The sequence below is a fragment of the Carlito syrichta genome, unplaced genomic scaffold (assembly GCF_000164805.1).
Source record: "Carlito syrichta isolate Samal-C Ts95f unplaced genomic scaffold, Tarsius_syrichta-2.0.1 Scaffold301655, whole genome shotgun sequence".
NCBI classification, from domain to species: domain Eukaryota; kingdom Metazoa; phylum Chordata; class Mammalia; order Primates; family Tarsiidae; genus Carlito; species Carlito syrichta.
The window spans coordinates 216,403-240,505 of NW_007245751.1; the positions used below are offsets into that span (position 1 = coordinate 216,403).

The 24,103-nt window shown below is 54.0% G+C and overlaps 1 protein-coding gene across 1 annotated transcript in view; it reads left to right on the forward strand.

Moving 5' to 3' along the window:
- The window catches only part of ADGRD2 (adhesion G protein-coupled receptor D2), a 34,071-nt gene extending 10,306 nt beyond the window's left edge, over positions 1-23,765 (forward strand). The window contains exons 10-27 of the mRNA XM_021710929.1: positions 2-131; positions 492-590; positions 963-1,048; positions 1,308-1,583; positions 2,790-2,901; positions 4,229-4,352; positions 4,752-4,857; positions 13,744-13,899; positions 15,063-15,166; positions 15,437-15,539; positions 15,798-15,951; positions 16,674-16,807; positions 16,877-16,992; positions 17,865-17,985; positions 22,424-22,465; positions 22,593-22,749; positions 23,230-23,384; positions 23,679-23,765. Coding sequence (XP_021566604.1) covers positions 2-131; positions 492-590; positions 963-1,048; positions 1,308-1,583; positions 2,790-2,901; positions 4,229-4,352; positions 4,752-4,857; positions 13,744-13,899; positions 15,063-15,166; positions 15,437-15,539; positions 15,798-15,951; positions 16,674-16,807; positions 16,877-16,992; positions 17,865-17,985; positions 22,424-22,465; positions 22,593-22,749; positions 23,230-23,384; positions 23,679-23,765 — 2,262 coding nt within the window. The remainder of the gene's footprint in view (position 1; positions 132-491; positions 591-962; positions 1,049-1,307; positions 1,584-2,789; positions 2,902-4,228; positions 4,353-4,751; positions 4,858-13,743; positions 13,900-15,062; positions 15,167-15,436; positions 15,540-15,797; positions 15,952-16,673; positions 16,808-16,876; positions 16,993-17,864; positions 17,986-22,423; positions 22,466-22,592; positions 22,750-23,229; positions 23,385-23,678) is intronic.
- Positions 23,766-24,103: the final 338 nt, after the last annotated feature.

Here is a 24,103-nt window from a genome sequence, read left to right on the forward strand (position 1 = left end):
CCCCGCGCAGCTGCCCCGGGCACGGGCCTGCGCGCCGCCCCCCGGCGGTCTGCTCTTCCGCTGGGACCCGGACGCCCTGGACATCACGCCCTCCTTGCTGCCAACGGTGTGGGTGCGCCTTCTCCGTCCCGGTACGGCCCGCCCCACACCCGCGGCGTTCCAGGTCCTGCCCCCTGGGCTCGCCACGCTTCCTTCGGACTGCGGTACCCTGCCCAGCCCTCCCTTTGCCAGCCCGGCCCCGCCCAACTCTGGCCACGCCCGCCCACTGGCCGCCGCGCCTTGCGCTCAGGCATCCGCTCCGTCCTAGTAGCCCGAGTGCCTGGGCCCGCCCCCTGGCCGCCTTGCCCCGCCCTGTGCTGGCTGCAGCGCACCTCTCCAGCTGACCCCAACGGCGGGCGGTGCGTCCTGGCTCCGAATCGGGTATGCACGGTGGGTCACAGGACGACTAGAAAGGCAGTATGTGGCCCTGACACCTCCCCTCTCCCGGCCAGTGCCCTCAGAGGAGTGCCCCACGTGGGACCCAGGACCTCACACTGAGGGCTCCGCGCTCTGCCTGCAGCCGCGGCCCTTCCTTTGCTGCTACCGGACAGGTGCGCCTGGCCCGGCTGAAGGGGAGGCAGGCGTGGATTGGTGTAGACTGAGAGGGCTTTAATGGTTGACATAGTCTGAAAATTCAGAATCCTCTTGGAGCGTCAGGTCCTCCACAGGGTTAAGACTAGGGGGCCGTGAATCTAGGATAGACTTGGGGGTGAATCCCAACTTTGTGACCTTGGGCAAGTGATTTTGCCATTCTGTGCCTCAGTCTCCCCATCTGGAACACAATGCATAAGGCTCCAGACACACAGCCGTCAAGGTGATCTTTCTTCCTGGGCAGCATATGGTGGGTGGGGGTCACTGAGCAGGCTGGCATCTCTGGGCAGCAGTGTTGCCTAGAGCCCAGCCTTGCATCCAGTCTTTTGCAGAGACCTACCAGCGGCTGCAGGATGCCCAGTCGTGGCCCCACCAGGATATTATCAGCCAAGTCAATGCCTTGGCCAACGACACCGTGGTGAGCTCCCTCCCAGGGGGCTAAAGATTCTGGGGTCACTATGGGCCACCTTGCTGCACCTCAGTTTCCTCACCTGAAGAAATTAAGTCTGCTGGAATTAAGGTTGTTTGGGCTTCTGTTTTGGAGCCCCTGAGAGCTGGGGGCTTGTGACAAGTTTGACTGGACTCACCAAGAAGGCCCTGTCAGAGTCCAAGTGTGGCCCCTGGGGGGATCCCTTCACGACAGCCAGACCAGCAGTTAGTGGTTCTTCTGCCCACAGCTCCTCCCAGACCCGCTCTCTGAAGCCCACAGCGCCCTGTCCCTGGCTGAGGCCTCCAGCTTCCTGAGCACCTTGGAGAGAGTCCTGGCCAAGAGGACAGCTTCCCTGGGGCCAGCTGCGCTGCTGGCAGTTGTGCACTTCCTGAAGAGGGTGATAGCCCTCGGGGAGTCAGAGCCCTTGACTGGGCCTTGGAAACCGCTGGGCCAGGGCGTCATGTCTGTGGCAAGCCTGGTCCTGGAGGAGCCAGTGACTGATGCATGGCTGTGCATCAGTGAGGTGAGGTTGGCAGGACTGGGGGTGGGGGTTGTCTGGGCTCTGGTTCAGACCTTGCCCCCAGGGTGGTTGTATAGCTGGGGCCAGTCAGCACCCAGCTCTGGTCTCTCTTTCTCTCCATCCAGCAGGAGAAGCTCCTCTTTTGTCTGTTTAGGAAGTTGACTTTCCACAAACAATTGCCCTGGAACAACAGCCTCTGCAGTTAAAAATAATTGAGAGTCACCAGTCAATAAGGACCTCCCCCCATCTCCAAGAATCTGCAGACCACCTTAGGGTGGGAGATCTGTGCTGAGTGGTCAGTCCAGCTCGTCTGCCTGAACAGCCCAGACATACTGGGAAACACGAGAGGTACTCTCCAGGTGGAGAGGCTGTGGGAAACCCTGCCCTGGCAAAGTAACTGTAGGCCTGGGAGTGAGTGATCAGCCCAGAGAAGGGAGGGAATGAGAGGTCATGGACCCTGCCTGCAAATCTCTGGGGCTGAAGCAGCAAACATGGTCCCCCTGTGGCCCCAGAGGACAGAACTGGGACCAGGGCATGGAGATAGGGTGAAGATGGCACAACACAGCAGACCGACTCTATGAAATGGTTCATGTGAACAGAGAGTGAGCTCCCTATACTGGGACAAGCCCACAGTTGATTAGGGATCTGAGGCACTGTGGTAGACTGGGAAAAGCTAGATTTTGAACTTCAGTTTTTTTCCCTGGGGAATGAGGATTATCACAGCTGCCTTGCCAAGGTAGTGGAGAGGAGTTAATGGATGAATTAGAAGATTTGCCCAGCACGGAGTGGGTGTCCCATGGATGCATGTGTGCCCCTGCTCTTATACCCACCCCACATGCATGCATCTTTCCTTCTGGAATCTCATCGTTGAGCACCTAGTATAGGTCTAGTGCTGAGTCAGAGTGGGGGAGGTGTGGCAGCCTTTGGAGCACACCCTGCTTGGCAGCAATAGGCCAGCAGGCACGAAGCACCGGAAGGCTCTGTTTTGGCCTGACGATGGGGTGACTTGGGATACAGAGTTGGAGAGATCAAAGGAGACCGGGGCCAGCAGGCCTTCAAATATCAGCCTGAGGCCCTCGGACTCTATGCTGGAGCATCCAAGGGTCTGGAGAGGGCAGGGCCACCTCTCAGATCGTTGAGAGTGTGTTAACCACAGCAGTCAGGGCATCAGCAGTGGGCAGTGAAAACTGAGATGCAGTGTCCTCCCAGGTGGTGGGTGGCCCTATGGCTCTGGTGGCTAGTGTGCAGCGCCTAGCACCCCTGCTGAGCACCCTGCTGACCTCGGAGCAGCCCCGAATGCACGTCCAGTATCGCCATGCTGGTGAGCCTGCCACTACTGCCCAGGCATCTGGGCTCAGATGCCTCTCCTCAGGCCTGGTCACTGGGAACTCTCGGCACTTCCACAGACACGCCATTCTGTTTCCTGCCTTTGCCCATCTGTGTCCTCCAGAATGCCCTTTCTCCCTTAATCTCCTAACAAACTCCTATACGTCCTTTGGAGTCCTGCCTGAGCATCACTTCCTTTAGGAAGCCTTCTCCAGTTCTAGCTCTCTCCTGACAGTGCCTCCCTCTCTGTCACCCCAGTGTCTTGAACGGATCTTTCATTGCATTGGTGGCAATGGCATAATGGGATTGTCTAATCCTCCACCGGAGGGCCCCTGAGAACCAGGTCTGTTTCTGAGCCATCTCTGCATCTCAGGGCCAGGCCCCAGTACACACCCAGCAAATGTTTCTGGATTGAATGGGGGGCCACCTATGGTGGAACTTCAGGCACAGACTTGTGTCCTGCAAGTGCCCACTGGCTTCTGGTGGCTCACTGACATTCAGGCCCTGCCTCCCAATGAACCTCCTTCTCAGTGACCCCCTCCTGGGGAAGTCAGGTGTGCCCTGGGCAAGTTGCTGAACTTCTCTGAGCAGGAATGGTGGCCTCCTAGGCCTGTGACAAGGAGAAGGGGACAGACCCTGCTGGCTGGGCCAGCTCAGCAGGGAGACCTCACTCCTGAGGTCCAGCTACCCCACGCTGTTTGCTCTCAGGCCTGGAGATACGCAACCTGCACTTGAGGGAGGCCAGCACCGGGGGCTACGTGTTTACCATGCCCAGCGGGCATCCAGAGGGACCCGGCCACATCCACATCCCGGCGCATGAAGTGAGGCGGCTCCTTGGGAAAGGTGGGTGAGGATGAGGGGATGGCTGGAACCCTGTTGAGTTCTGGGTCAAACCTCAGCTCTGACTGTAGCTGTTCTACACTGACTGGGTCACTTTGTCTTTCAGAGCCTCAGTTTTCATGTCTGTAAGATGGGCATATGACTACTTGCCTCAAGTAATGAGGTTAAAAGCACCCACTAGATAGTAGTGTTCACTTAGTCCCTTCACTGATCCACACACATTTTCCTGGGATGCCATGCAGGGGTGAAGGATTAGGACAAGGGGCAAAGGGATTCGGAGTTATGAGGTTCAGTGCATGGCTGAACCACAGCTGGTTGGAATTCTGGCTCTGCCACTTAGCTGTGTGATCTTAGGGAAGTCATTTAACCTCTCCATACCTCAGTTTCCCACTCTAGGATGGGGAGAGTATGACCCTTGTGGCCAACCGGTGGTGCTTGCTCAATCACCGGGTGACATCTTGGGTCCCCTCCTGCTCAGCCAGGCCTCTCCAGAGTCACTGTGATCCACAACTGGTTCACCTCCAGAGTCTTCCAGCACACCCTCAGGGGGCCCGGCCTAGAGCCCCTGGCCCCTGGCAACTCGGAGGAGGCAAGCAGGGTGCAGAGGTGAGTGGGCCCCACCCAATGGGCTGCTGAGGACCTATGTCCTATCCCCAGGGAAGGTCAGAACCCCTTCTGGTGGGCAAATGTGTCCTTACCAGCTCAGGCCCACCCACTCCCTACACACTTCTGCACCTGCCAAAAGTGTGACTGAGGAAGTGACTCCGTTCCTCTCGGGGTCCTGGCCTCAATGCTGGGGCTCAGGGAGGGAACAGGGCTTACCCAAGTTGCCAGCAATTCCCAAGACAAGACTGGAACCAGGAGCCTCGTTCCCAGCATACCACTTGCCCCACTATCTCTTTGGACACCGAGGCTGCCCTTTCCACTGCAGGGCCTGGATGAGATGCCCAGCTAGGCGTGACTTCTCCCTCACAGCCACCCGTGAAAGCTCCTATTCCCCTTCAGGTTCCTGAGCACCCAAGTGGGGTCAGCCATCATCTCCTCTGAGGTGTGTGACATCACCAGGGAAGTCAGCACAGCCGTAACCTTTCATCTGCAGCACCAGGCCCAGGTACTAGGTGGTACTTCAGGGAAACAGCCACCCTGGTACACTTCTGGCTCAGTTCCCCCCATGCCCCAATATTTGTTCATTGGACAACCAAGGTCTAATCTCTGTGGGGATGCTGGCCCCAATCCCCAGTGGATGTCAAGGGACAGCTACAGTGAAAGTTGTATGAAGAGTGAAGGATTCTCTAAAACCTGGCATGGAAGGATCTCTACGACATGTTGTTAAATTTCATTTCATATGTAATACACAAATTCCGTCTCACTGTTGAAACATTAGAATGTTTCAGAGAAAGCTAAAGTCTCCTTTGCTTACAACCATTAATCTGGGACATTCCTCCCCACTTCCCCCAGTTTATCAGTCTTTTGTATATCCTCCCACAACTTTTTTTTTTTGAGTCAGAGTCTCACTCTGTTGCCCAGGCTGGAGTGCAATGGTATGCTCATGGCCACTGCAGCCTCAACCTGCTGGGCTCAGGCAATCCTTCCACCTTCCAAGTAGCTGGAACTACAGGTGCGCTCCACTATGCCTGGCTAATTTTTTTTTTTTTTTTTTTTTTTGTAGATACGAGGTCTCACCAAGTTGCCCAGGCTGGTCTCAACTCCCTGGACTCAGACAACCCTCTCACCTCAGCCTCCCACAAAGTGCTGGGATTATAGGCTTGAGCCACTGTGCCTGGCCTAATTTTTTGATTTATTGTAGACACAAGGTCTCGTCAAGTTGCCCAGGCTGGTCTCAAACCCTTGGGCTCAGGCAATCCTCTCACCTCTGCCTCCCAAAGTGCTAGAATTACAGGTATGAGCCACTGGGTCTGGTCTCCCACAACTTTTAAAAGATCAGCCAAGTATGGTGGCTCACGCCTATAATCCCGGCACTTTGGAAGGTCAAGATGGGAGGATTCCTTGAGTCCAGCAATTCGAGACCAGCCTGAGCAACATAGCAAGAACTTGTCTCTACAAAAAAAATAAAAATAAAATTAGCCGGGTGTGGTGGTGCATGTCTGTAGTCCCAAGGTAGGGAAGGGGGCCAAAGACAGGAAACAGCCATACCTCAAAGAGCATATGGCCACACCAGAGTCTAGTAAGGCAATGGCCTCAGTGCATCCATTTTAATTTGACAAGTTTTGGCCAGTGTACGTACCTACATACCACTGCTCTGATCAAGATCTAGAACATTCCTACCTTCCCAGTCTTCTGCACTGCTGCCCCAGGAAATCACTGATCTGCTTTCTGTAACTATAGATTATGCCTGTCTTTCCTAGGGTTTCCTAGATAATGGAATTCTACAGTAGGTGTTGAAGTCTGGCTTTTGCTCAGGTGGTGTCTGAGAATCACCCGTGTTATATGTTTCAGTAGTCCATTCCTTTTTACTGCTGAGTAATCTTCCATCACATGGACATACCATGATGTGTTTGTTCATTTGCCTATTGATAGAGATTTGAGTTGTTTCCTGCTGGGACTATTTATAAATCAGTCTGCTATGAACACTCATATATGAGTCTTTTTGTGAATGGATGGTCTATCCCTATGAGATAGATTATTGAAAGTAGATTTGCTGGGTTGTGTGATACGTGTATTCTGACTTCCTAAGAGACTACCAAACTGTTTTCCAAAGCGGTTGTACCATTTTATAGTCCCATCCACTGTATTCTAGATTGCCAGCTATTCCACATTTCTGTCAACATCCTTGTCAAGTCTTTTTAAAGTCATTCAGCTGGGCATGGTGGCTCATGCCTGTAATCCCAGCACTTTGGGTGGCCAAGGTGGGAGGATTACTTGAGTCCAGCAGTTCAAGACCAGACTGAGCAATATAGCAAAACCTTGTCTCTACAGAAAATTTAAAAGTGAGCTGGGCATGGTGGTGCACACCTATAGTCCCAGCTACTTAGGGTGCTGAGGTGGAAGAATCACCTGAGCCCAGGAGATCAAGGCTGCCGTGAGCTATAATCAGCATGATCATGCCACTGCACTCTAGCCTGGGCGACACAGTGAGACCTTGACTCTAAATAAATAAGTAAATAAATAAATATAAAGTCATTTATTAGAATGGCTATGTTTTGATAGCTTGTGGTTTTAATCTGCAATTCCTTGAAAACCCATGATTTTGAGCATCTTTTAATACATTTATTAAGCATTCATACATTTTCCTTTGTTAAAGGTATCTTTAAATCTTTTCCAATTTTTAAAAAAATTATTTTATTATTAAGTTGTAAGAATTCTTTTTTATTTTGGATACAAGTCCTTTGTCAGACATGTTTTGTGAATTATATCTTCTAGTCTGTGGCTTGCTTTTTCTTTTCTCTTTCTTTTTTTTTTTTAAATGGGGTCTCACTGTATTGCTCAGGCTGGAATGCAGTAACTATACACAGGTGCAATCATAACACACCGCAGCCTTGAACTCCTGGGCTCAAGTGATCCTCCTGCCTTAGCCTCCCAAGTAGCTGGGACTACAGCCAGGCACCACCATGCCTAACTTGCTTTTTATTTTATTAACAGTGTCTTTGGAAGAAAAGTTTTTAATTGTGATAAAGTCCAATTTCTCAATTTTTTCCTTGCATGGTTCACGCTTTTTGTATCCTATCTAAGAAAGCTTTGCCAATTCCTACCAAAGTCACAAATACTCTCAAAGAAGTTGATCCTTGTTAGCTTTTACATTTAGGTCTATGATTTATTTCAAATTAATTTCTGTGTACTACATAAGGTTAAAGTTGAAGTTCATTTTTTTCCATAGAGACAACTAGTTCCAACACTACTTGTTGAAAAGATTATTCTTTCTCCCCATTGAATTATCTTGTCATCTTTGTTGCAAATTGATTGTCCATACCTGTGTAGATATGTATAGCTCTGTTTCTGGGTTCTCTGTTCTGTTCTAGTGATCTATGTGTCTGTCGCTATGCTAACCCCATACTGTCCTGATTAATGCATCTATATAGCACACTTTGAAATCAGGTAGTATATTCCTCCAGCTTTGTTCTTTTTCAAAACTACTTGGCTATCCTATTCTATGCATTTCCGTATACATTTTAGAATTCACTTGTCAATGTCTGTAGAAAACTTACTGAGATTTTAATTGGTATTGCATTGAATTTATATATTAAATTGGGAGAACTAGCATCTTAACAATGAGTCTATTCATTATCAAGGTATAGCCCTCCATTTATTTAGTTTAAAGCATTTTTTTTCTCAGTGATATATAGTTTTAGTATCTTGAAGACACTGAAGACAGGTCTTGAAGCTATTTTGCTAAATATATTCCTAAGAAGTCCATAGTTTGGGATGTTATTGTAAGTGGTATTGTTTTCTTTTTCTTTTCTTTTTTTTTGAGTTGGAGTCTCACTCTCACCCAGACTGGAGTGCAGTGGCCACTCCCAGCCACTGTAGCCTCGGCCTTCTGGGCTCCAGCAATCCTTCCACCTCAGCCTTCCAAGCAGCTGGAACTACAGGCATGTGCTACCACTCCCAGCTAATTTTTGACTTATTATAGAGATGAAGTCTCGCCAAGTTGCCCAGGCGGGTCTCGAACCCGCGGGCTCAGGCAATCCACTCACCTCAGCCTCCTAAAGCACTGGGATTACAGGCTGAGCCACAGAGCCCGGCTTGTTTTCTTAATTTAATTTTAAATTGATCACTGCTGGCATATAATATAGTTGATTTGATTTGATTTTTTGAGACAGGTTTCACCCTGTCACCCAGGCTGGAGTGCAATGGCATGATCACAGCTCACCTAGCCCTGATCCCCTGGGCTCAGGCGATTTACATATCAATTTGGGAAAGCTTCTAGCTGATTTTCTTGATTTTTTGTGCAGATGAGGTCTCACTATGTTGCCTAGGCTGAACAATTGATCTTTTTTTTTTTTTTTAGTAGGAGTCTCACTCTGTTGCCCAGGCTAGAGTGCAGTGGCATGCTCAGGGCCACTGCAGCCTTGACCTGCTGGGCTCAGGCGATCCTTCCACCTCAGCCTGCCAAGTAGCTGGGACTACAGGTATGCGACACCATGCCTGGCTAATTTTTTGATTTATTGTAGAGACGAGTTCTTTCCAAGTTGCCCGGGCTGGTCTCGAACCCCTGGACTCAGGCAATTCTCTTGTTTCTGCCTCCCAAGTGCTGAGCCACTGTGCCAAACTGATGATTGATTTTTGCAGTGACATTGTATTCTCCAACCATGCCAAACTCATTTAGTACTTGCAGCTGCTCTTTTCTGAAATTCCTAGGATTTTCTACATACATGAGCATGTTTCTACAAATGAAAGCAGTTTTGTTTCTTCTTTCCAATTTTTTTTCTTTTTCTTGCCTTGTTGCACTGGCTAAGATCTCTGGGTCAGTATTGAACAGAAGCGGTGGGACTAGGCATCCCTATCTCAGGAGAAAGGCATCCAGTCTTTCACTATTAAGTGTGATATTAACCGCGGGTTTTTTGTAGATGTCCTTTATCAGATTAAGTTTCCCTCTCTGCTTGCTGAGAATCTTTATTACAAGTAGCTGTTGAATAATTTTGTCTATTGCTTCTTCCACATTGATATAATCATATGGTTTTCTTATTTATTCCATTAATGTCATAAATTGCATCAATTAATTTTCAAGTGAAAAGCAAACCTTGAGCTGGGTTTGGTGGCTCAGCCTGTAATCCCACACCTTTGGGAGGCTGAAGTGAGTGGATTGCCTGAGCCTGCAGGTCTGAGACCCGCCTGGACAGGCGAGACCTCATCTCTACAAATCAAAAAATTAGCCGGGCGTGGTAGCGCACGCCTGTAATTCCAGCTACTTGGAAGGCTGAGGCGGAAGGATCGCCAGTGCCCAGCAGGTCGAGGCTGCGGTGGCCGGGAGGGGCGACAGTGAGACTGGGTGACAGTGAGACTCCAACTCAACAAAAAAAAAAGAAAGAAAGAAAAGCTAACCTTGGATTCCTGGGACCAGCCTCATTTGGTTATGGTCTAGTATGTTTTGTATGTATTGCTGGATTCAATTTGCTAGTCTTTTTGTAAGGATTTTTTTTGGTTTACATTCATGAATAATGTATTCTGTAGTTTTCTTGTAATGTCTTCCTCTGGTTTTGATATCAGATTCATGCTGGCTTCATAAAATGAATTGGGAAATGTTCTATCCTCCTCTATAAATGTTTGATAGACTTCACCAGTGAAGTCATCCAGTCCTAGTGTTTTCTGTGTGGATTTAACTTATAAGTTCTGTTTCTTTAATTGATATAAGTTATTTAAGTGTCATATTCCTTCATGAGATGTCTTAGTAATTTGTGTCTTTCACAGAATTTGTCCATTTCATCTAGATTGTCAAATTTCAAGCACAAAATTGTTAAAAATATTTCCTTCTTATCCTTTGAACATCTGTAGTTTCTTTTTTTTTTGAGTTGGGGTCTCACTCTGTCGCCCAGACTGGAGTGCAGTGGCCGCTCCCAGCCACCGCAGCCTCGACCTGCTGGGATCTGGCGATCCTTCCGCCTCAGCCTTCAGAGTAGCCGGAACTGCAGGCGCACGCTACCACGCCTGGCTAATTTTTTGATTTATTGTAGAGATGAGGTCTCGCCAAGTTGCCCAGGCGGGTCTCGAACCCGTGGGCTCATGCAATCCACTCACCTCAGCCTCCCAAAGTGCTGGAATTACAGGCTGAGCCACCGAACCCGGCTCATCTATAGTTTCTACAGCAAAGTTTTCTTTTCTATTCTTGGCCATTCTAGCTAAACGTTTCCAATTTTGTTTCTATCTTCAAATGACTAATTTTTGAGATTGTATTTATATATTAATAATATGATTTAACATATGTTAAAATAAATAGAAGTAATGCTTTGCTCATTGGGGCAAATTCAGAAAATACAGAAAAGAATAGGGAAGACAAAAGCCTGTCACCCAGTGATAACCACTGGGAGCATGCTGATGCATTTCTCCTCAGCCTTTTTCTGGGCACACATCACTATACCCTCATCTTTCTGCAGGGCATCTCATCTCTGCAGGGCAGAGCATCCAGAGGGACGAGTCACAGCTGTGTGACCACTCCCCTACTGGTGGCTGTTTAGTTAGCTTCTTCCCAACTTTCTGATCTTACACATCATGCTAGAATGGAAGTCTGCACAGCTCCCTTCCCTTCTGTCCCTTCATCCATGACACACGATGGGCAGCCCTTGTCCCTCAGACGAAGTCCTCAGCGTCCTCTGCTTCCTTCTGGTCTTTCTCCTTTCACATACCTACTCACACCTGCCTGGCACCCCCATGTACATTCACACGCCCTGTCCCTGTTTCCTGCCCCTGTATCCTTTTGCAGAATCGAAGCCCTTGCTCTTCCAGCTGAGCCATGCAGACCACTGTGGTTTTCGTTGTCCCTGCAGGTGTTTTCTGCATCGTCTCAGTCACGGGTGTCCCCCTGCCTTCCTGTTCTCTCTCTTGCTGCTGGATCCTAACCTGACCAGTACAACCACCTCCCATGGGGATGGTCCAAAAGGAGCAGGACCTCTCCAGATCATGCACCCGGAGAATCTGTAGGGTTTTTTTCTGTTACAATCAACCCTGCCTGACCCTGTGAAGATCCTCACTCAGAGTATGTTTTTATTCTGATAGCAACTTCCTGGTTTGGGGTTACTGGACAAATAGGGTTGTGACTTCTGAGTGTACAGCAACATTTATATTTGTTTGTGTCACTCAAAAATGTCACCAGTGGTGTAATCATCGCCCATTTTGAAAGTGCAGGGCAGGGCAACCCCTTCGGGTCCCCTCCCACTGTGGGAGATTTTCTGTCCTCTCAATAAAGCCTGCTTTAAAAAAAAAAAAAGAAAGGGCAGGGCAGGGTTTATTTGTGTTCTGCACTCACATGGTACCTGAGACCCAGGACAAATATTATGAAAGGATGATAATTTTCAACCCAAGAAATAATATGTTCTCCGGAGGCATACTGAAGGAGTGGTAGGCAAGTGTGAGACTGGCAAGCCAGAACTCAAACTCAGCTCTGTGCCATGTCATCTTGAGCAGATTAACTCCCCTCTCTGAGCCTCAGTTTCCTCACCTGAAATTAAATGAATTTATACCTGCCTCCTAGGTTACTATGAACATCAGCCACAATAAAGGACATGAATATGCTTGGCAAGACACAAGTGAGGTGTCATTGTCGCTACCCTCTCCAGTCGGGACAAACGACGAGGTCCAAGCTCAGGCTGCCTTCCCTGCCTGGACTGGGGCTGGTACCACTGGCTGCCTGCTTCCTCTCTGCTTAGTGACATAAAGTCTAGATTGTTGTCGTTGTTTAGTTATAAAAAAACTAACATGGTCATCATAGCATGTTCAACCCAGACCTGACCCTTGCTGGGCTAGCGGCATGTTTGCTCCCCGACACTGTGTGCGTGTGTGTGTCACAAGCACACAGAACCGAGCCTTCCACATAAATGAGTGTGCATCACGCATCATGTCATGAACTTCCTCTTTACAAACAGCATGTTGGGAGATCCTTCCACATCAGTAGACGAGACCTGTTCATTCACCTTTCCAGGTGCAGAGCTTTGAGAGGGACGAGTCACAGCTATGTGACCACTCTCTGACAGGTGGCCATTTAGTTAGCTTCTTCCCAGCTTTCTGATCTTACACATCATGTTAGAAGTCTACGCACCTCCCTTTCCTTCTGTCCCTTCACCCATGACACATGATGAGCAACCCCTGTCCCTCAGACAAAGTCCTCAGAGTCCCCTGCATCCTTCTGGTCTTTCTCCTTTCATATACCCACTCACACCCGCCCCGCATCCCACACACTCATACCCACCCCACACCCCCATACCTGCTCACACCCACCTCGCTCCCCCATACACACTCACACCTGCCCCATGTCCCCAGGCATGCTCACACACATCCCATCCCTGTTTCCTGCCCCTAGGCCTTCCCTCAGAAGCTGGTGGAGCCTGTCTGTGCCTTCTGGAACTTCAGCATCAGGTGAGTTTCCTTTTCCAGATTCTGTTTGTTTGTTTGTTTGTTTTTGAGTTGAAGTCTCACTCTGTTGCCCAGGCTGGAATGCAGTGGCATGCTCACGGTCACCCCAGCGTCGACCTGCTGGGCTACAGTGATCCAAGTAGTCAGAACTATAGGCACATGCTACCATCCCCAGCTAATTTTTTATTTATTGTGGAGACAGAGTCTCGTCAAGTTGTCCGGGCTGGTCTTGTACCCACGGGCTCAGGCCATCCACTTGCCTCGGCCTCCCAAAGTGCTGGGATTACAGGCTGAGCCACCAAGCCCAGGCCATTTCCAGGTACTTTAAGGCGATTTCGTTTTTCTTTTCTTTTTTTTTTTTTGAGTTGGAATCTCACTCTGTTGCCCAGGCTGGATTAAGGCAATTTTTAAAAAGATGTCTCCACCTGGGAATGAAGCGGAACGGGTGTGATTTGGCCTCCGTTTGCCATCTGCCTTGCAGAGGTGACTCCAGGCCCTGTCCAGCTCCAGGGCAAGCTGGGACAGGAGAATGTGTTACCCAGGGAGTAGTGAGCTCCCTGTCGTAGAAAGTGTGTGAAGAGAAGGCACTCTGTGAGGTGCCTAGGAAGAAACTCATCCATCAGTTGGGTCTTAAACTTGATCGCCTCTGAGGTGGGGGTCCTGAGCATTTGGAGGGGGCAGTGGAGGTCCAGGGAGTAGCCCAGCACTCTGCCCTGGATCTTGAGTTGAGGCAATGAACATTAGTCATAACTGTGGAGTTATCCATGATGTTAGTAAATAGCCATCACCGGTATCAACCCTGGCCTCCAACCATCCAAGGCATGTTAAGCAGATTTTACAGTCTGGGAAAATGAGGCCCAGAGAGGGACAGTGACTTGTCATGTTAGCTAGTTAGAAGCAGGGCAGCCACACGGCCCCCAGGCTCCGGGTACAGGCTTTCCCCTGCCTGCCACTGGCCACTCACCCCCATCTCAAGAGCCCTCTGTTCCCTCCCCACCCCCCAAGCCCAGACACGGGGGGATCCTGGGCTACCACTGGCTGCCCTGTGGCCACCCTACACCAGGACTCTGCCGTCTGTTTCTGCAACCACAGCACCAACTTTGCCATCCTGCTCCAGGTGTATGACATCCACGTGAGTGCATGGGCAGAGGGAGGGCTGATGTCCAGGTGGGAGGTTCTCAGCTACAGGTGAAGGAAAAGCCAATAGTTAAAGCCACGGCTGAGATGAGACTGGAAGTAAAAGGAGACCCAGCCAAGAGAGGCCCCGAGGGGCACCAGCATTGACAGTCTGGGGGGGGACTGATTCTAGGAGGAGACCAGAAGAGGGTGGGCTCCATGGAGCCGGAAAGGGTCATTTGCTGAGAGGTCAGCATGCCTTAGCCTCAGGCATGCTGGGCTCCCTCAGTGTGCTGAGGAACCTGCTAGAGAAATGTGTTCACAGATGCCCTTTGCCTGTAAAATCAGAGCATGGACATTTCTCCGTGTTATAAACAGTCCATCCGCAGCCACGTTTCTTTTTATTTTTCTTTTTTTTTTTTGAGTTGGAGTCTCACTCTGTCACCCAGGCTGGAGAGCAGTGGTACACCTCTCAGCCACTGCAGCCTCAACCTGCTGGGCTCTGGCAATCCTGCCTCAGCCTTCCAAGTAGCCGGAACTACAGGCGCACGCTACCATGCCCGGCTAATTTTTTGATTTATTGTAGAGATGAGGTCTCGCCTGCCCAGGTGAGTCTCGGACCCGCGGGCTCAGACAATCCACTCACCTCAGCCTCCCAAAGGCACGGGATTACAGACTGAGCCACCGAACCCGGCTAATTTTTTATTTATTTATTGTAGAGATGAGGTCTCACCAAGTTGCCCAGACTGGTCTTGAACCCGCAGGCTCAGGCAATCCACTCGCCTTGACCTCTCAAAGTGCTGGGATTACAGGCTGAGCCACTGAGCCCAGCCTGCAGCCATGCTTCTAAGGACAGTTCCGTGATCCCCCCGCCATGCGTGGATGTGTGTCACATGAGATCCCCTCCCCACAGACATATGGATCACTTCCAATTTAGTGCTCTTAGTAGCTATTGAGTCGGCGAGAGCTGCGCTGATTGAGGCCATGTAAGGGAGAGCCAGCAGGAGAGAAAGACAAGCAAATGCCCACTTATTAAGTGCCTACTGTGTGCAGACCTGGGCCCTGCCGCCAATGCTTTTACCATCCTGCTTTATTGCAGGGCAAAGTCAGGCAGGGCAACATCTGGCCAGGGTCAGATTGGAGTGGTACCAGGGGTTTACTCTCTGTTCCTCCCCACAGAGAGACCCTGAGGAAGAGTCGCTGCTGAAGACTCTGTCATTCGTGGGCTGTGGTGTGTCCTTCTGCGCCCTTGCCACCACCTTCTTGCTCTTCCTGGCAGCTGGGTAAGGAGCGAGCACCACAGTGGCCTGGTGGCCTGGTGGCTTGGCAGCCTGGGCCTGCCTGCCCCTTAAGGACCTCACAAACCCCTCGGGGCAGGTGTCCATCCTTGATCCCAGCAGACCCTTGATCTGAGGCTCTCCCTAGGGCGTGTGGGGCCCCTGTGGAACTGCCCTCTCTACCTATTTGCCCATGCTCAGGGGATCCAGGTGGGGCAAGCCAGGTGTGGGGGCTAGTGGCAGTATCTTTGTTAACCAACTCCTCTGCTTGCCCAGGGTCCCTAAATCAGAGCGAATCACAGTCCACAAGAACCTCACCTTCTCCCTGGCCTGTGCCGAGGGCCTCCTCATGGCCAGCGAGTGGGCCAAGACCAACAAGGTGGGCAGCCAGTGGCGGGTGGGCTGCGAGCTTCTTGAGGGAACCTGGGGAAATGCTCACGGATGTTTCTGGCTCCATTTCCCCGGGAAGGAGCAAAGCCTGGAGAGGAAAGGCCCTGAATGGCAGAGCTGGCCCAGGGCATTGCCCAGAGGCCTCATCTGATGCCACCTCTTTGGGCTGGTAGTGCCAGGCATGAGTGTGGAGCCCCAGGGGGCTGTACCATGGCTAGCATCGCTGGGGATCCCCCCCCTCCTGCAGGTGGCCTGTGTGGCTGCCACAGCCGCAATGCACTTCCTCTTTTTGGTTGCCTTCTCCTGGATGCTGGTGGAGGGACTGCTGCTGTGGAATAAGGTGGTGGCCGTGGACATGCGCCCGGGCCCGCGCATGAGGCTCTACTATGCCGCAGGCTGGGGTGAGGCCCCACCCCTGCCTTTGCTCTGTTCTCCTCAGCTTGCTGTGCTCGGCTGCCATTGCCCCCAGCACTGCTGTGCCCAGCACTGCCTGGTGCCCCTCCCTCCGGGTACCCATTCCCTGGTGCCCATTACCCCCATGCCCGTTCCCCCTGGTGCCCATCCCCCCAGTGCCTATCCCACCCCCACTACCCATCCCCCAGTGCCCATCTCCCCGATGACAATCCCCTCATTCCCATTTCCCCTGATGCCCATATCCCCCATTGCCCATCCCCCCGATGCCCTCCCCCTGGTGCCCATCCTCCTAGCTCTCATCCCTCCAGTGCCCATCACACTGGTGCTCATACCCCTGGCGCAGCTCCCCCTGGTACCCACCACTGCCCAGCACCCAGCACCCCCAGCTCACTGTTCTCAGTTCTGTCGACCTCCAACCACACCCACCCCGGTTCCTCACAATCCTCCTCTGTTCCAACAGCCTCACCCCACCTCTAGCACTGGCCCCCGCCCTGCCAGTTGCCCAGGCTCCATCTCTGTAGACGCCCGGCCCAGCCTTCAGTCCAACCTCAACTCTCCCCATTCCCAAGCTATTCATGGCTCCAATGCACCACAGTATCAGCCCTGCTCTCCGGACCACCCAGTGGACAGCTGCAGCTTGGGGGCAGGGCTGGGGCCTGGAGAGAAAGGAGCAGGTGGCCAGCCCTGAGGCCCCTTCTCCCCTCCCTAGGTGTGCCCATGGTTATCGTGGCCATCACCCTAGCCACATCCCCCCGCGACTATGTGGCCACTGGACACTGCTGGCTCAACGTGCACACAGATACCATCTGGGCCTTTGTGGGGCCTGTGCTCTTCGTGCTGACTGTGAGCGGGGCCGGAGAGGGGGTTGTCGGGGATGGGGATTCCTCTCGCCCACTGACACCGGGTCTCCAGGCCAACACCTGCATCCTGGTCCGCGTGGTGATGGTCACTGTGTCCAGTTCCCGGCACCGTGCCCGCGTGCTGAGCCTGCAGCCCTGCCTGCAGCAGCAGATCAGGATCCAGATGTGGTGAGGCCCTAGGCTGAGGAGGCCAGGAGGATGCAGGGGGCAAGGCCAGCTAGCACCAAGTATGAAGCTCCTTGGGCGAGAGCACCTATGAGTCTGTGTTGGGGGTGTGGCATGTGGCCATGCCCGAGGCTGTATCAAGCACACCCATGTGTCCCTGCTTGTGTCACACATGCTCATGCGTGTCAGCATGTGTAAACGTGCCCATGCATGTGTGTGGGGATCGTCACTGATCCTCTGTGAGGCGAGTGTGGACACCAGCCCCTGTCCTGGGATGCACTGCCTGCAGAAGACACTGATAGCCAGCTGGGGCAAAGGAGGAGAGACTCCAAATCAGGTCTTCCCTAGGAGTTCAGGTCCAGGGTTAGGATCTGGGTCCCCACCCCTGACAAGGACCCCATCGCTCTTCAGGGCTACACCCTGCTGGAGAGGGGGACTGCTGGCCTTCGTCCCCCAGCCCTGCCTCCTCTCTGGCCTTCCTCTTCCCCACCCATCCTCCACCAAGGGTGGAGCAGCCCAAGTCAGTGGGTCCCTGAAAAGCCACAGAGCCCCAGGGGTTCTTGGGGGGGGGGAGAGGGGAGACCCTTCTGACCCATGGTTGCCCAGGCCTCAGCCCTCCTTCTGGACAGCTGCCAACCCATTCCTTACAGCCAGTTTGGGGCTGGGACCCCGTATCCCCAGTGCCACTCCTCCTACTGCGTGCCACCTCTGGGCCTTTGAGAAGGAGGCAGCACGGTCCAGCCGAGGGTTCTGGCTACTCCGGAGTCTGGCAGCTCCCACCCCTCCAGACATTTCCCAGGTGCCCGTTCCCTGGAGTCCTGTGGGGAGCTCCCCAGGCCACCCAGGCCCCCTCAGCCCTGCTCACCCTCCCACAGGGCCACAGTGAAGCCGGTGCTGGTCCTGCTGCCTGTCCTGGGCCTGACCTGGCTAGTCAGCGTCCTGGTGCACCTTAGCCCGGCCTGGGCCTACGCCGCAGTGGGCCTCAATTCCCTCCAGGTACCTCCAGGCCTGGAGCATCTGGGGCTAGGGCTCAGACACACCCTGGAACTCAGAGGGATGACTGGCTTGTCGGGGACTAGGGAAGGGTGAGCTCTCCATCATGGGAGAGACGCAGCAGTGACTGGGGACATCATATCAAAAGGGAGGGAGTGGGAGGACAGGCAACCTCAAGTCAACCAGCAGTTCATGAGGGAGGACTGTGTGACCCACTTGACAGATGAGGAAGCTGAGGCCCAGACAGGGAGCTGTTAAGGGGTTGTTAAGGCTGATCGCGCCATGACACTCAGTACAGCAGAAATTCCAGCCCAAGGCTGGTGCCAGAGATTTACTCAGTTCTCACAGGGAGGCAGGGGGGAGGAGGTGTTGGGCATCAGCCACCTCTCCCCTTGGGGCCTGTGGCCTACTGTGGGGTCAGCAGGAGCTACTCTGTTGGTGAGGACTGAAATTTAAAAAAGGGTTTGGTCAGGGGACCGATGATGAACCCACATAAGGGCAGTCATGGGGGGCTGCAGGCCTGTGCCCGGGCACCCTGTATATCTTGGGTCCTGTGTCCTGGAACTACAGATGAGGCTGACTGGGTCCCTATCCTCAAGGGACTCACAGACCTGTGAGGGATCCAGACCAGTCACAGTGATACCCCGCCCTTCCCTCCGTCTCCCTGCTCCCCTAGCTCTCTCCCTATCACCCACTCCCCACTGCTCCCAGCTCTCCCTGGCCCAGGTCCCTCTCAAGCCAAAAAGTGGGTGACGCTGGACCAAGGCAGGCTCAGAGGTGCAAACTCGACCAGGGTCCCTGTGTCCTCAGAGCTGGGCCCCTGGGGACCCTCCATCTTCTCCTCAGAGAAGGGGGCTGAGGCATGGCAGGCGATCACAATGCTGGCTGCCTCCCACGATGCCTCTCCCTGAGCCCCGAACTGGCTGCCTGTTTCTGTCTCCCTCCAAGCCTCTTGTCTGGGAAGACTGAGACTCCCGGAGTCACCTGTCCAAGGCCTCCGAGGAGGAAGGAGTAGCACTGGGCCCAGCTCCAGAACCTATGTGCTCAGCCACTGGGATGTCCAGCCTGACTGTGGACAGGTCCCAGCCTGTGCCAGGGAGGGGCACCCTGGCCCAGTTATGCATCCATCCATTTGCTACTTACTGATCGCCCACCGAGTGCCAGGCACTGTTCAGGGTGCCGGGACACAGCAGCAAATGAGGCAGCCACAAAGGCCTGGTCTCTTCTTTGAGTGGGGGGTGCCAGACCATGGCCAACAGGAAGAAATGAAGTGTGATGGGAGGGGATGAGGCAAGGAGGGGAGGGGTGATCAGGGAGTGGGTCGCTGGGGTCCTAGCTATGTGGTCTTCTCCCTCTGCCTTGGGGACTCAGCCACTTTCTGCCAGGCCGGCGTGAAAAAGGAGAGGGGAAAACAAGGGGGCCTGCCAGGAGAAGGTGGCTGCCCAGCCAGAGAGGGGCCCTTCAGATGCAGACTGGGATCTCAGCGCTATTCTCAGGGAAGCATGATGACAGGGACCTGCCTGGGCCTGAGTGGGGGAGGATGGAGGGTGCTGCGCCCCCTCTCTGACACAGATCCCCTCTTCCAAGCCCTGCCCCTAGAGCTTCATGGCTTCCCATTCCAGATGGGCACCTCTTAGGCACAGGACCCGATAACATGGTGGGGAGGGCGGCAGCCTCTTGTTGCCACAGCAACGATTCCAGCTCTTTACTGGGTATCCCCCCACAATGTAGGGCGTGCCCCTGATGTTCTCCTTCCCCACCTGTGCCCCTCTGATAGGCAGGGATGCAGCCAGGGGACCATGCCACCGTCACGCCATCTCTGCCTTCCTCCCTTCCCTTCCCATGCTTTCCTCTCTCCGTGTCTTGTTCTGTCTCTGAATTTTCTCTGAAAGATTCTTTCTCTGTCTCTCAGGTTCTCTCTCTGTCACTGCCTCCTCCCTGTCCCCTTCTCCCCCTCCAGCTGGGTAAGTTTTTCCTGGCATTGATCCTACCTGGCTCTTCCTGGACCTCTCTTGGATGTCTCTCCATCCTCCCCTCATCTCTCTGGCACCCTTCTGCCTCTGTTGTGCCTCTCTTGCACAGCAGACCTTCTGGTGACAGCAGGAGAGAGGCTGTAGGGCGGTGGCTCCAAAGACCTGCCATCTCACATGTTTGTGTGACCCCCTGGGGCTCAGGGCTGTGTTCTCTGGGTTCCTCTCCCCAGGCCTGGCCTTCCCCTCACCTCTCATTTCAGTCACACCAGCCGCCCCCTCCAGCCCTGTCCCTCTCCCACCCTCTGCCTGTCTTGGGCATCAGCTGGGCAGGACCTGCTCTTAGGACGGTGACCAGGGAGCAGGCATGGGTTAGAAGGGCTAGGATCAGCCCAGCCTCATTCACCCTTCAGGGGCGATTTGTTTCCTTCTGGCCCCTGTGCCTGGTTTTGTGGAGGGAGAGCAAAGCCTCGCTTCTATAACCAGCTGTTGCTCACACTTACCCCAGTGGAGAGAGTCTTGTTGAAGGCCTGGAGAAGTTGAACCAGGCCTCAGTGTCTACATCTGTGTAAAGGAATCAGATTCCCACCCACCTCATGGGATCATTGTGGGATTCGATGGAGATGACACTGCATAAACACAATATCTGGCACACGCTAGGAGCCCAAGAGTGTGAGCACATTTGTGTCATTCAGTCATTCAGCACATACTTTCCCACTTCCCCATGCTGAGGCTGGCCTACCCACTGGAGGACATGGTGGGACACAGAATCGAAGTGTGTACCTGTGGCGTTCTCAGCCCGAAAGACACACATCAAAAAACACACAACTGGCCAGGTGCAGTGGCTCATGCCTGTAGTCCCAGCACTTTGGGAGGCTGAGGCAAGAGTATCACTTGAGGCCAGGAGTTTGAGACCAGCCTGGGCAACATAGACCAGACCTGTCTCTAAAAAAAATTAAAAATTAGCCAGGTGAGGTGATGTGTGCCTGTAGTCCCAGCTACCTGAGAGGCTGAGGTGGGAGGATCCCTTGGGTCCAGGTGTTTGAGGCTGGAGTGTGCCATGATCATGCCACTGCACTCCTGACTGGGCAACAGAATGAGACCCTGTCTCAAAACAAGCAAACAAAACTAACAAAAACCCCACACATAGCTGGGTGTGGTGGCACTCGCTGCAGTTCCAGCTACTTGGAAGGCTGAAGCAGAAGGATTGCCTGAGCCCAGCAGGTCAAGGCTGCGGTGGCCGTGAGTATGTCACTGCACTCCAGCCTGGGCCACAGACTGAGACTCCAACTGAAAAAACAAACAAACAACAACGAAAAACACAACTACAGGGTAGTAGGATTGAGGCTGAGAGACCGAGGGACCCTTTTTTTCCCTGGGGATACTTGGGAACCATGGAGGGTGTCATGCAGGTGCTGATGGAGTGGAGTGGAAGTTTGGAGAGATGTCTTTGGGTGGTGAGGAACGGGTTAAAGCAAGTGGGATGGGGAAGGCGGAGCTGATGCTGCAGAGGGGTCAGGCTGGATGTGGGGGCATCAGGGTCTGTCTCGGGGGCTGTGGTGGTGGTGTCAGCTGAGTTGCTACCCAAGAACTGGGGAACAGCCCGGCTCTTGGGCTCCACCTTTCGGCCCTGGGACGCTGTCCTCCAGTCTGCACCTACGGGCCAGAGCTCCTTTTATGCAGCCCAGGAGGAAGTCCTAGGCTGTTGAGCCACCTGCTGGCCGCATGGGCTCTTGGGACTCATTCCTCAGCCCCCTGCCCCTGGCTGCTGGGTCCCTCTCGTCAGATGGAGAGAATGAATCCACTCTCGCCCCTGCCACAGAGCTGCTGTGAGGGTCAAGTGAGACCCCAAACCTGATGGTGCTTAGGGAGGCGAGGCCCTCTGGTCCCACACGTGTGGGGACAGGTTAGGGAGCCAGTTCTGCCCCAGTCACCGTGCTAAGTCCTTCACACACCTCTCCCTCACTGGGAGGCAAGTGCTGGCTCATCCCCCTTCCAGATGAAGAGACAGAGGTTCAGGGAGTTAAAGCCACCTGCTAGAGGCAGTCAGAGTGCACTCACAGGGTTGCTGTCTCAGGACCTGACTGGGCCTTGGAGCTTCAGGAAGGTGTCTCTCTACTCCCCCACAGGGTGGGGAGGCTGTGAGTCTGGGGTGGAGCACCGAGGACTGGAATCAGAAGCTGCCTGGTGGCCAGGGGCTGAAGGCGTGGGGCTGGGTGGAGCAAGGCTCCTCCTGTCCCCTCTCCCCAGTGCCACAGCTGCCCCTCCCCATGCAGGGCAGGAGGGCAGGCCCGGCTTTGTGTTCTCCAGCCTGTCTCTGAATGTCTCTGGGTGTCTCTGCGAGTGTCTCTGCTGTGGCTGGAAACCAGGGGAGGGCACCGTGACCTCAGGCCAGGCCGGGGGCCAGGCCAGAGGGGGTGGGTTGGGGGCACCCAGGATGTGGCGCCTGCCCACCCACTGTCTGTCCCCAGGGGCCTTCCATCTTCCTGGTCTACGCAGCCTCCAGTGGGGGGGTGAGTCTGTGAATGCCAGTGAATGCCAGAATGGGTGGGAAGGGCGGGGCGGGGGTCTCTTCAGCACCGCCCCCCCAGGCCGTGGGGACCGAGAGGGTCCCAGGCCCAACCTCCAGCTGTCCCCCAGGTGCGCAGCGCCCTGCAAAGGATGACTGAGGAGGCAGCCGAGGTGCTCATGGGTCAGCAGACGCGCAGCAGGCGTGGCGGGACCCCACGGCTGGTCCGAGTGCCTGCGACGCTCTCCGATTTCAGACTCGCTCCGGCCGGGCCTGCTGGAGACCCAGGCCGGTGCTCCCAGGTCCCTGGGAGACGGCCAAGGCCGGCTCCGTAGCCTTAACTCCACCCCGAAGACACCGGGATCCCAGAGGTAGAGCCTCACCACCCTCCAGAGTTGATGCTGCCTAGTGCCCCCGTTTCCACGCTCAGGCAGAGCTGGGAGGACAACTGCAGGTCCTGTCAGCCCACCTGAGAGATAAGGAAACCGAGACCCAGGAAATTCTGTAATCTTGGGGCTTGGGGAATGGCTTAGAAATGGCTGTCACCCCCCACTACCAGGAAACGGTGACCTTCCCTGGGTCTCCATGCAGAGGGCATTAGCAAACTCCCTGAGACAGGTGAGTGGGTGGGGTTTGGAGCCCTGAGGCGGGGCATGGGTTGAATGACAAGGCCATGCCAGGGGTTCTAATCCTAGAGCAGCTTACCTCCCCCCTCTGAGCCTTAGTTTCCTCCTCATTTGTGGGGTAAACCTTTGAGTGGCCCCTTAGGGTTCAAATATGATCACGAGAGTCCCACTCATGGGGGGAAGGGCTTCCTGCCTCAGTCTTCCAAGTTTGCTGACTCAAGTTCCCACCCCGCACTAGGGACCCATGGCCCCAGCATTCCCACGGTCTTCTCCTCCATTGCAGAACTCGAGAGACCGGTGAGGCTGGGACACCGTGGGCCCCACAGGGCTCTGCCAGGGGCTAGCAAGTGTGGCCAGTGGCCAGGGAAGCCACAGGGCCTAGGGTAGGGAGGGGGTAGGGGCTTCCCCTGGCGTCTGCTCTGTTCCTAGGCTCAAGGGCCCTGGGAGCAGCCAGGAGCTGCTGGCGGCATGCGGGCAGAGCCTGAATGCCAAGGCCACTTGGGGGGCGGATGGAGTCTTCACCATGGTATCCAAGGGCCCCAGGGGTAGTAGGAGTGGGGGCTCGTCCCCTGATGGCCCCTCTGTCCTCAGGCCGTGGAGCTGACAGCCTTCAAAGCATCAGGTACAGCCCCCCCCCACCATGGGGCTCTCCCTCTCCTCTTTGGGCCTGTTCGCTGACCGCTCCCCTGAGCCTGTGTTCCCACAGTCTGAAACGCACACTCGCCAGGCTCACACCACGGGATTCTTCCCAGCCAGGGGCAAGAGTCCTGTTACCAAGCTCTTGTTGAGACCAGAGTGGGGCAGCAGATAGCCAGTCAGCAGCAGAGCTGAAGGCAGGCCCCCACCCGCACAGATGGGGGAACTGAGGCACAGCGTGGGTGTAAGCACCTGGATGTAAGCGTAGGCACATTTGAACCCAGGCCCGTGTGGCCCCGGGCTCCCAGCCGCCCCCTCCCTGGCTGGGCTCTCGGTGCCGAGGGGGGTCTCAGCTTCCCCCTCTGCAAAGTGGGTTGGAC